We start from the raw sequence: 12,500 nt of genomic DNA, 5'->3' as shown, positions 1-12,500 counted from the left end.
TATAGACAAACAATTTCATATCTATATGGACATATTTAGCCATGTTGAACATGGCAAAAAAGATACACAAAAATATTCTAGCCATCACTCAACACCATCCTATGCTATTACCCCAGTGCACCAATTCCCCACATTGCTGCCACTAATACACACAAAAAATCCAAGCCCCCTGCAACAGTCAAAACCAGCCACTACACTAACCTCCACATTTCTACTCAATGCACAAGGTGTCAGCCCTTCCATCAATGCACAAAAATGGAAGGTCCAATTCATTGAAGACTGGGTTGGTAACCATCCACACCACATCCCTTTCTTCATTCTCACTGAGACCCACCTTGACAACTCCCACTTGGAAGCCGAAGTGAGAGTGAAGAATTTCACAACCATCCGCGCGGATCGTATCGGCAGGAGGAAGGGTGGAACTGCCATTTTCCTGCATGATTCGTTTACGGCAGATGGAAATAGTATATTCTCCAACGGCTACTGTGAATCAGTCACCGTGCACAACAAAGCCAATGACCAGACATAATTGGGCTCTATAGCCGCCCCAAACACCCATACTGTGCTTTAAAGATGCCTCAACAGCATTAAGTGCTTTATTCAACAGTGCCATTCTAGCAACATACTCATGATGGGAGACTTCAATCTACCCTGTGTTGACTGACTACAAACTGTTTGAAACCAAGCACTCCCGCCTCAACCGCTGACAAAGAAGCAGCAGAGTTACTTTTCGACTTTACGAATGAGTTTTTCTTGTCCCAACTTGTCCTTGCACCAACAGACATCAGAACATTTTGGACCTAGTGTTTAGTAACGACACTAACACTATACATAACGTTACAGTGGAAAAACCCTTCTTTCAGACCATGACATGGTTCTCTGTAACATGAATTCCACCAGCCGAAAGCTAATCCTAGTGACCTCCCTCCCCCCCAATTTGACAACATGGATCTCCATAATGCCAACTGGGATGCAATCAGGAACGAGCTATCACATGTTGACTGGTCCTTTACACATACACACATCTCCACCAACCATAAAACATCTTGGCAGATCTTTGTAGACACCGTCACAGACATATGTGCAAAACACTCCCCACCAAGACCTGTGAACAAAAAGTGCAGAATCCCCCAAAACAGAAAAACCATTATCAGAAAAATAAAAAGAACAAACAAAAAAATTAACAAACTAAAGTACTGCCAACAGCAACACACACATTCGACGGCTATCGCACTGCTTGAATCCAAAAAATATAACCTCCAACAATGCATGAAGACCCTCATCAATAACCAATGATCGGCTGAGGAGAAGTGGGCCATTGAAAAAATCAAACTCAACCATAAAGTGTTCTTTTCATTTGCGAGGAAACGCAGGGTCACTGTCTCCATTGTTGGCCCTCTAATTGATGAAACTGGCACTCTCCAAGATAATGCCAAATCCATGGCCGAGATACTGCAGAAACAATACTGCTCTGTTTTCAGCAATCCTGATATGGCCGATCTGGGCTGTATCAGTGATGTCAACCCCCAACACACTATATCGGACATAACGTTTAGTGCCCCTGATGTCTTAGCGGCGATAACCGAAATAAAACACAATTCAGCAGTAGGCCCCGATAGGTTCCCTGCTTGTGTCCTGAAGGTGTGTCGACACCAACTTGCATCTCTCCTTGCTAATCTGTGGAGAAACTCACTGGATGCTGGCTATATTCCAAAAAACCTTCTGTCCCAGTCTGTTGTCCCAGTTTTCAAAAAGGGAAACAAGTCCCTTGCAGTGAACTACCGTTTGAGCTCACTCACCTCTCATATCATCAAGGTATTTGAGAGGGTGGTGAGATCTCGAATAACCCAATTTCTGGAAAGCAACAGACGGCTGATCTCCAACCAACATGGGTTCCGTAATGGAAGGGACTGCCTAACGCAGCTCCTGCATCACTTTGATGACATTTTGAGAGCTTTGGGAGAGGGCTCCAACACCGATGTCATCTACCTTGATTTCAGTAAGGCCTTCGACAGGGTCGATCACAAGATCCTATTGAAAAAACTATCCAACATTGGTGTCTCTGGAAAGTTACTGAAATGGATCAAGTGTTTCCTGACAGACAGATCTCAACATGTTGTAATTGAAGGGGTAAAATCAAGCCCAGCCAAAGTCAGTAGTGGCGTTCCGCAAGGCACTGTGCTGGGCCCACTTCTTTTTATCATTTACATTAATGACATTAATGACATCATCAAGCACAGCAACATAAAAATCTTGCAGATGATCCAAGCTACAGAAGGTCATAAATGAGGCGAGTGACCGGACATGCCTTCAGTCAGATCTACTGGCTGTTATCCAATGGGCAGAAAAAAACAATATGCTGCTGAACGAGGATAAATTTGAGTTAATCCACTTTGGAAAAGAGGATGCCCTGAAACTCCCATACTCCCTTCCTTCAGGTGAAACTCTCGCGGCGTCCAACAACATCAGAGACTTGGGAGTAATTGTGGACAACAACATAAGCTGGGCCACTCATATAAACACCAAAGTTGACATGGCCCGCAGAATGTGTTCCTGGATTCTCAGAACTTTCCAGTCGAGAGATATCCACACCATTATCCTTCTCTTCTCCACTTTTGCCCGACCCCACCTTGAATACTGTTGTCCACTGTGGTCTACCCACACAATACAAGGTATCATAAAAGTTGAAGCACCTCAAAGGGCAATCACAAAAAAGATAGATGGCATGACAGGCCTCGACTATTGGGGTCGACTAGAAAAGCTAAAACTTTATTCTCTCCAACGTCGTCGTGAGCGCTACATCATCTGCATGATGTGGAAAATATTCCATCAGCATTGCCCAATGATGTTGGCATCACCTTTAAGGTACATCCAAGGATTGGGCCCCGTGCCATCCGCCAAAACAAAAATCGTACTCTCATCTCATAACAACAATACGGCACAATTATTTCACCTCAATTGGCCCCGCTCTCTTTAACATTACACCAAAACACATTAAAACAGAAACTGACCCTATAGGTTCAAGAAGTCTTTGGACAGATTCCTTCAAGAAATCCCGGATAAACCCCCTACACCCGGATATGTCTCTGTAAACAATAACTCTCTACTTGAGTGGGCCATAGTGCCCAAATTCTGACTTGAAAGACTTCACCAGGTTGTGCTATTAAGTTAGACATGGCTTGGGCCAATAATGGCCGAAACCTATCAAAGTATCAAAGTATCAAATAATATATATATATATATATATATATACACACACTTAATTATACATTATATATATATACATATATATATATTATTATATAATAATATATATATATATATATATATATATTATATATATACATATATATATATATAATATATACATACATATATACATATACATACATATATATATATATATACATATACATACATATATATATATACATATATATATCTATATACATCATATATATATATATATATATATATATATATATATTATATATATATATATATATATATGACATACTATATATATATATATATATATTATATATATATATATATATATATATATATATACATTCATACAGTTTTGGCACCAACTTGGCAGATGCGCGTGTGTCATATCCAAATATTCAGCGATAACGAGCCGTAAATAATCTGCACATCCTCTGATAATACACGGGTGGTGATTGGACGATCTGCTGGTTCCGGGTCTCCCAGAACATTCGACAATATCGACATTTTTTTGCCCTTCTTAGAAATGTCTGAACCACCCAAACACTTGTGTGCAGCTCATACAATGTTATCCATACACTTTCGGCAACTTTGCGTAGGTCTCTGGGCATGTATCGCCATAAAAACTTACTCTCGCATGGATGGTCAATGATAAGAGTACATGCTACACACCTTCCTTCCAAGCACTGCTGCAAACAGCAGAAGCGAACTAGTGTGTTAAATCTCAGTGCGCGCGCACTGCAGAGTTCAAAGCTTTGCTCTTTCTGCTTTAGCTTCGTCACTATGGCAACAGTCCGGATATTCATTGATCAGACTACGTATATATGTGCGTATGTGTGTGTGTGTGTATGTATGTATACTTGAACGTACGTAAACTGATAAAAAAAACAACATTGGAGAAGCGAGATTAGAAGGAATAAGATGGGAAAACAAACCTTCTTTATAATTACTGGAGCAAAAACGGGATGATGCTAGCGGCAACTTGCAAGAGCCAGAAAGAGAAGAGAAAGTCTGGAGACAGAAAACCATGCTGTATGTAGTAGAGCAGAAATGGGGCTGCCAGATCCTGTAAAGACAAAAAATCAGGGAGGCTGGAATAATACTTGTTGCATCAAAACATGGGATTTAGTGTCTGACAAAGAAACTGAATTCACTTTTATTGTTGTCACCAATAGGCTTTCATACTTTCCCAACCTTTTATCGTGATGCAGTTTGATGTGATATCTTGTTTGGTTTCATACGTTTGTCGTGTGGTTTGATATGATGTTTGAAGTGATGTTTGATATGATGTCTGATGTGATGTTTGAAGTGTGGATTGAAGAGGTTCTTTCTTTGGCCTGATGCCTTGTAATGTGGTTTTGAGATGATGTAGCAGCGATTGCTGCCTATATCTGTTTTTCTTTTAGATTTTACTTGATTCAGTCATTGGACAGCAGCCAAGGTGGGACACCGACTTGTGGGAGTTCAGTCGAAGAAATCTTCTCCAATACTTATTGTTTAAAGCCTGTTACACACACTGTCGGTCTTCTTACGACGGGCGTCTTTCGGTTTCCGTCTATCAGATCTATTCATAAGGTTTTGGTCGACCCGGAGATAGAATAGAAGAAACCCGTCCAAGGTGCCATGCAGTGGGACTGAATCGTGAAGCAACCGTATTCCCACAGAGCAACACCGGTGCCTTTAAAGAAAATAAGGACACGAAACTACGAAAGGATACGAAACTATTTAAGAATAAATAGGATACGAAACTATGTAAGAAAAATAATATTTGCCTACTTGCACCGTAGATATTCACGTCTTCTGAAAGTGTTCTCCCAAATGCCGAACATGAGATACTTGTTCCATTTTTGTCTTCATCAGTTACCGCGTGTTTAAATAGCGACTGTACTGGTACGCAATGTTGGTCAGTTTTCGGAAGAAGTATTTTCTTGTCTGTCATCTGTGGTTTAGCGTTTTTAATCTTATGTTTTACAGTCCATCTAAAGGTGACAGTTTTGTCAGCATCTGGAGAAGCATATACCAAACAGCTGAAGGTAGACACCTTCTTCTCCTCCTTCTTCTCCTCCTTCGTCTCTAAAGGTGTATTAATATGGTCAAGCCTTTTGACAAAAGATTTCACTGTAGAGAAAATATATTTTAAGATAATAAGATTCAAAATAACATACTGGATGGATGCTTTGACACAAATTGCGATGTTGATATAAAACGAAAACTTTGAACATTAATCAAAATAGATGACATGTTACTATGCAATATGTTTACTGTTTCCAGGGCTTCAACTAATCTTTGTAGCTATAAAACTATAGAATAGGGCTATAACTGGGGGAGCGAATGTAGGGATTCTTTGGACGCTCTAGTGCATATTGGCCGAACCACCAAAGCTAATAAATCGGATATTCTTGGGTAGGAAAAAGGCAAATCTACCTCGACGGTATTTCAACTCAGAATGTTGGAACGATCGAAATAACGGTAAGCATTTTGCTCGCTATGGTGATCAGAGATGCACATATCGTCAGCCACTAAGGGACATGCTCAACTGGTTACGGTAAAAAAACTGACAAGCAAATCTGTGGTATTGAGCAGAATATTTGCTGTAGCCCATCTTTTATACCAATGTACATGATAACACATGATAATACAATGTACATGATAACACTTCCAACCAGTTAAGATCAGAAGCGATGAGAGCCACTGCCTGGTACTGCATCACGGCATTTATTATTATTATTATTTTTATTATTATTATTGTTGTTGTTGTTGTTGTTGTTGTTTTATTATTATTATTATTTTTTTCTCTTTCTCTTTTACTTATTTCAGTCATTTGACTGCGGCCATGCTGGAGCACCGCCTTTAATCGAGCAAATCGACCCCGGGACTTATTCTTTGTAAGCCCAGTACTTATTCTATCGGTCTCTTTTTTGCCGAACCGCTAAGTGACGGGGACGTAAACACACCAGCATCGGTTGTCAGGCAATGCTAGGGGGACAAACACAGACACACAAACAAACACATATATATATATACATATATACGACAGGCTTCTTTCAGTTTCCGTCTACCAAATCCACTCACAAGGCATTGGTCGGCCCGGGGCTATAGCAGAAGACACTTGCCCAAGATGCCACGCAGTGGGACTGAACCCGGAACCATGTGGTTGGTTAGCAAGCTATTTACCACACAGCCACTCCTGCGCCTATATTATTATTATTATTATTATTATAAGTAGTAGTAGTGTTAGTAGTATTAGCAGTAAGAGTGTTACTATTTTTTTCTCCCTAAAATGAAACAAAATTAACCTTTTAGCATCCTTGATTTGGACCTCTTTGCATCCGATATCTCACACGTATAGGATCCTGCATCAGCGCAATCTAGATTTTCTTTCCAGCATTTTAATACTCCATTAATTGTTCTCGATTGCGGTAAGTTGCAGTCGAAACCATTCAGAGCACGAACAAGTTCAAAAAACCCCATACCATCGTGGAAACCAATATCAACAACGACTTCATTGTTACGTCTGAGTCTGAAGAATGATAAGTCTTCTGCTTCAAGGTGACATGTTATATTCATTTGAGTTGGTCCATCTTCCCCAAATCCTTCGAATGGTTTTAGGCTTGTCATTTCAACACGATCTAGGAGTGAGGAACAAATCAATGAATGAATACACGAAAAATGGGACGGAAACAATTTCTCAAAGACAGATTTAATTATCGCTTCTACTTTAGACGCGAAACCCGAAAGTTATCTGATCAAGTATCATAAAAGCATGAAACTATAAGTAGCTCTTTCGGTTTGTGTATTCAATCGATATTTTTCTCTCACTGGACGGGACACTTCTTTGTTGATTCTACCTTTGATGATTTATCTATCTATCTATCTATCTATCTATCTATCTATCTATCTATCTATCTATCTATCTATCTATCTATCTATCTATCTATCTATCTATCTATCTATTTATCTATACATGCCTACATACATGTATACATACATACATACATACATACATACATACATACACACATTCAGGATGCGTTAGTATTTTGAGGTCCCTCTTTCAAAAGCTGTAACTTTTTTCTGTCTTCTTTTGCTTACCTTACTTTTAAGATAAATAATATCAGATTTCAGGCTGACCCCCAAAATAAAAAGGTTCACTGTTATCGTAGCCCTAAAAGCACAGCATAATGATACAGAGATAGCTCACGCCCTGAAAGTTGCTCGATTCTTCGTTCTCAAAGTTCGAAAAGAACTAATCGCAAAAGGCATGCTTGGATCATATAGCCATCTTAACACATAATTTATATAAAATATAGCTGCAGAAACATTCAGTCAAAATCCTGAAAATCAATCACATACATTGCTAAGGACTTCGAGGTTTCAGAATACCCCATCAAAAATGTTGAGCATGAGGACATCCGGTACAAGTCGTATGTGATTCGGAGAGGCCAGCTTAAGTCGGTTGTGACGAGAGAGAATCGTTCGATCCATGCAAAGTGCTTCTTAAACAAGTGAAAGCTCGAAGAGGCTGGAATGCTTTGGTTTTAATCGATGAAAAAAAACGATAAATAGAAGGAACAACAGATGGTCACGCAGAGAGCCAAATGAGGTTCCAATGGCCATGCATAATAAGCTCTAGGGCAAATGTCGGAGTTCTGGGCGCCATCAACAACGAGGGAGAGGTTATACTTTCTCCTTTTTTACACAAGGCGTATAAGTCAATGCCGTGGAGGCGCAATGGCCCAGTGGTTAGGGCAGCGGACTCGCGGTTGGAGGATCGCGGTTTCGATTCCCAGACCGGGCGTTGTGTGTGTTTATTGAGCGAAAACACCTAAAAGCTCCACGAGGCTCCGGCAGGGGGTGGTGGTGATCCCTGCTGTACTCTTTCACCACAACTTTCTCTCACTCTTACTTCCTGTTTCTGTTGTACCTGTATTTCAAAGGGCCGGCCTTGTCACTCTCTGTGTCACGCTGAATATCCCCGAGAACTACGTTAAGGGTGCACGTGTCTGTGGAGTGCTCAGCCACTTACACGTTAATTTCACGAGCAGGCTGTTCCGTTGATTCGGATCAACCGGAACCCTCATCGTCGTAACCGACGGAGTGCTTCCAAAAGTCAATGCTGCTATCTACACAGAAGTGTTGGGGAAACGTGTGAGGCCCTGAATAGAGAGGGTATGCAAAGGAGGACCGTACGTCCTCAAACACGTCCATGCACCATCTCATAAGGCCCCTCTATGTTTAGTCCACAGGGGTCTAAACATAGAGGGGACAAACAAGGACAAAGGGATTAAGTGCCTAACTGGTACTTATTTAATTGACCCCGAAAGGATGAAAGGCAAAGTCGACCTCGGCAGAATTTGAACTCAGAATGTAACGGCAGACGAAATACCTATTTCTTTACTATCCACAAGGGGCTACACACAGAGGGGACAAACAAGGACAGACAAACGGATTAAGTCGATTATATCGACCCCAGTGCGTAACTGGTACTTAATTTATCGACCGAAAGGATGAAAGGCAAAGTCGAGCTCGGCGGAATTTGAACTCACAACATAGCGGTAGACGAAATACCTATTTCTTTACTACCCACAAAGGGCTAAACACAGAGGGGACAAACAAGGACAGACAAACGGATTAAGTCGATTATATCGACCCCAGTGCGTAACTGGTACTTAATTTATCGACCGAAAGGATGAAAGACAAAGTCGAGCTCGGCGGAATTTGAACTCACAACATAGCGGTAGACGAAATACCGCTAAGCATTTCGCCCGGCGTGCTAACGCTTCTGCCAGCTCAATGCATTCATGATCATATTCTCCAAGACACCTAAACTCTTGGCTCACCAGGCCCCAATCCACTCGTCTATTACGCATGGGGTGTAGTTGAGAGAAAGGTCAGTGAACACTCCCATAACACCATATAATCTCAAATCCACCAAAGCCAGCATTATATTAAAAATTAATAAAGAACATTTGGTGCGAGTCTGTCAACACTTCCGATTCGGTATTCAAGCAGCGATTGATTGTAACGTCTGATTCATTGGATAGTCATGTTAAAAGGCTTCTGAAGATTATTTGTGCTTATTTGTTTCCAGGTACAGTTCTTCTGTGATGAGTTCTGCCTCATTTATGAAATTCATACAAATGACCCATCCCCCACACGCACACACACACACACACACACACACACAAACACACATAGACACACATATATGTATGTCTATGTATGTATGTATGTATGTATGCATGCATGCATATGTATGCATGTATTATGTATCTATCTATCTATCTATCTATCTACCTTTTTTATTTATTCATTTATTTTTTTGTTCTTTTCTTCCCCTTTACGATCCCTCTTGATCGAAAACCTACGCCACCCCCTTTTTTTTCATCCCCCAAAAGAAAACCTCTACCTTGTAACTTAACCCATCTGTGTGCAGCCCTGTGTGGCCAATAAAGAAACTTATCTATCTATCTATCTATCTATCTATCTATCTATCTATCTATCTATATATATATATATACGTATAGGTGTATATACATATACTTACGTATATATATATATACATATAAATATATATACATACATACATATACATATATATATATATATATATATATATTATATGATGAGTAAGAGCGTGGCAGAGAAAGAAACAGTAAAAGGAGAGAGTAAGTGCGAGAGAAGGGAGAGAAAATGTTGAAGAAATAAATTTGTTGTTTTTAATCTGAACTTACTGAGTGACGAGCATGGAAGAATCATCACAGATATAATCATCATCATCATCATCATCATCATCATCGTCGTCGTCGTCGTCACCATGTTGGTTGCTAGAGAAAACGAGCGTCGACTGCCTCGAACGAAAGCATTGTAACCACGTGACATATTTGAACCAGGTCAAATAAGAATTAGAGAAAATTTGGCAATAGTTCTTCCTGTCGAAATATGATGAAACTAATAAGTGATAAAAAAGTAATTAGTTAATTAGTGAAAAAGTACTCAACAAACAAAAAACAGAAATAAATAAAAAGAAAGCTCAGTCTGCGATTTTGTGATGGACAGGAAGTTGGAACAGAGAGTGAGCGTAAAATTTGGCGTTAAACTCGGGAGGTCTGCTACGGAGACTCTAAGCCTGCTTCAGCAAGCTTAGGACCACGAAGCAACGGGTTGCACGCAATGTTTCGAAAGGTACGGTCACTTCAAAAGCGGAAGATCTTTCCTGGGAGAGGATGAGCGATCTGGGAGACCTGCTTCGTGCGTCAACCCCGGAAATGTGAAGAAAATTTATCAGCTTGTGCACGGGGATCGTCGGATGACAATCAGTGACATGGTTGATGATGCTGGTTGCTGTTGCTGTTGGGCGAAGCGGTCTTCGTCCCAGAGCTCGCAAGATGGGAGAAGTCCGAAACGTGGTCCTTTGCTATTCGTAAGACCCGCAGAAAAGAGAAAGCAGGTCAACCCTCGACACCGAGAGCATCGACGGATGGATGAATGCGCATCCAGGCTCAGCGGTTGCGTAGGAAGTCGGGGACAAGAAACAGGAAGAAAAGAGTGAGAGAAAGTTGGGGCAAAAGAGTACAACAGGAGTCGCCAACACCCCCTGCCGGAGACTCGTGGAGCTTTAGGTGTTTTCGCTCAATAAACACACACCAGGCCCGGTCTGGGAATCGTAACTGCCCTAACCTATTTCTTTATTACCCACAAGGGGCTAAACACAGAGGAGACAAACAAGGACAGACATAGGTATTAAGTCGATTATATCGACCCCAGTGCGTAACTGGTACTTAATTTATCGACCCCGAAAGGATGAAAGGCAAAGTCGACCTCGGCGGAATTTGAACTCACAACGTAACGCAGACGAAATACCGCTAAGCATTTCGCCCGGCATGCTAACGTTTCTGCCAGCTCGCCGCCTTAAACTGCCCTAACCACTGGGCCATTGCGCCTCCACGTGATGTTGCTGGTTTGTCGCGCAGGCAATCGAAACGTCTGAATTGGACATGCGGCGTGTTTCTGCCTACTTTCTTCATTGCCTTTCGTCAGTTGAGTAGAAATTACATCGCATCGAAGTCTGTCAAGAACTTTGTCAGCGTGACGCTGATGACCCATTCTTCATGTTGAGGATCAGACGACAAGGCACCCTGTCACCCTGACACTAAGGTCTTCTCACTCTTGAGCTTCAGCATGGTATTGCTTTTGCATTTGCTCTATTCGCAAGATTCAGTACCTGCGGACTTCCATCTCTTTCCTCAAGATGAACAGGCAGCTGAAAGGTGACCGTTTTTAACACGGTTATCGAGATCCAGAGCGTAAGGTCCTCGACTCGCTTACGCCAAACGACTCCCAGGCCGCAATCGCAAGGTGGCAAGGACGCTGGGGGCAGTGTATTGCTGCGCAAGGTGACCCTTTCGAAGGAGACGCTGTTAAAGTTTACATATTCTTTTATTCTTTTACTTGATTCAGTCATTTGACTGCGGCCATGCTGGAGCACCACCTTGACGGGTCTCAGTCGAACAAATCGACCCTCAGGACTTATTCTTTGGATGTCTAGTACTTATTCTATCCGTCACTTTTGCTGAGTTGCTATGTTACGGGGACGTAAACACACCAACGCAAGTTGTCAAGCTGTGGTCGGGGACAAACACAGACACTCAGACACACACATGCACACACTCAGACACACACACACACACACACACACACACGTATATAGATAAATACATATATATTCTTATATATATATATATACGACGGGCTTCATTCAATTTCCGTCTACCACATCAACTCACAAGGATTTAGTCGGCCTGAGGCTGTAGTAGAAAACACCCTCCCGAGGTACCCACACTGGGGAAATGAACCCGGAAACGTATGGTTTGGAAGCAATCTTCTTACCACACAGCCACACCTGCTAGTATGTATGTATGTATGTATGTATGCATGCATGCATGTATGTATGCATTTATGCTCTTGATCAAATCACTTCATTTCACGTTGCTCCAGTCTCCCTTCCGGTCAGGTGGGATGTCGACTTGCTGCTTAACCATTTTTTTTTTTGCATAGCTATTCCAAAAACTTCCGCTGGGTTTATAAACCTCCGGCATACACGCACAAACACACATACCCACACTAACACATACACATACACGCACACATGCACACACACTCTCATCATCATTCACTAATACTCTCTCTCTCACACACACACCGACATTTAACATTAAATTTCATTAAAAACCGGAAGAATGCAAATTTAAAATAAAGGAGTTGAAGGTGTA

The 12,500-nt window shown here is 41.3% G+C and overlaps 2 protein-coding genes across 3 annotated transcripts in view; both read right to left on the bottom strand.

The window, feature by feature from the left end:
- The window catches only part of LOC115221789 (guanylate cyclase soluble subunit beta-1), a 44,535-nt gene that overhangs the window by 192 nt on the left and 31,843 nt on the right, over positions 1-12,500 (bottom strand). Inside the window, exon 11 of one of the 2 annotated variants that reach the window (XM_036510657.1) lies at positions 9,474-9,496. The exons of the other annotated variant lie outside the window; for it this stretch is intronic. The gene's annotated coding sequence lies outside the window, so the exon portion shown is untranslated. Of the gene's footprint in view, positions 1-9,473; positions 9,497-12,500 lie in introns of those variants that run through there. 2 annotated transcript variants of the gene reach the window in all.
- The window catches only part of LOC118766831, an 8,715-nt gene continuing 339 nt past the window's right edge, over positions 4,125-12,500 (bottom strand). Inside the window, exons 2-5 of the mRNA XM_036510660.1 lie at positions 9,963-10,179; positions 6,525-6,857; positions 5,005-5,346; positions 4,125-4,294 (exon numbers count right to left, since the gene is read on the bottom strand). Coding sequence (XP_036366553.1) covers positions 4,200-4,294; positions 5,005-5,346; positions 6,525-6,857; positions 9,963-10,110 — 918 coding nt within the window. The 5' untranslated portion in view covers positions 10,111-10,179 and the 3' untranslated portion in view covers positions 4,125-4,199. The remainder of the gene's footprint in view (positions 4,295-5,004; positions 5,347-6,524; positions 6,858-9,962; positions 10,180-12,500) is intronic.

The sequence above is a fragment of the Octopus sinensis genome, linkage group LG18 (genome assembly GCF_006345805.1).
Source record: "Octopus sinensis linkage group LG18, ASM634580v1, whole genome shotgun sequence".
In the NCBI taxonomy this organism is placed as follows: Eukaryota; Metazoa; Mollusca; class Cephalopoda; order Octopoda; family Octopodidae; genus Octopus; species Octopus sinensis.
The sequence above is the reverse complement of the archived record's forward strand: the minus strand, read 5'-3'. Positions and strand labels throughout refer to the sequence as shown.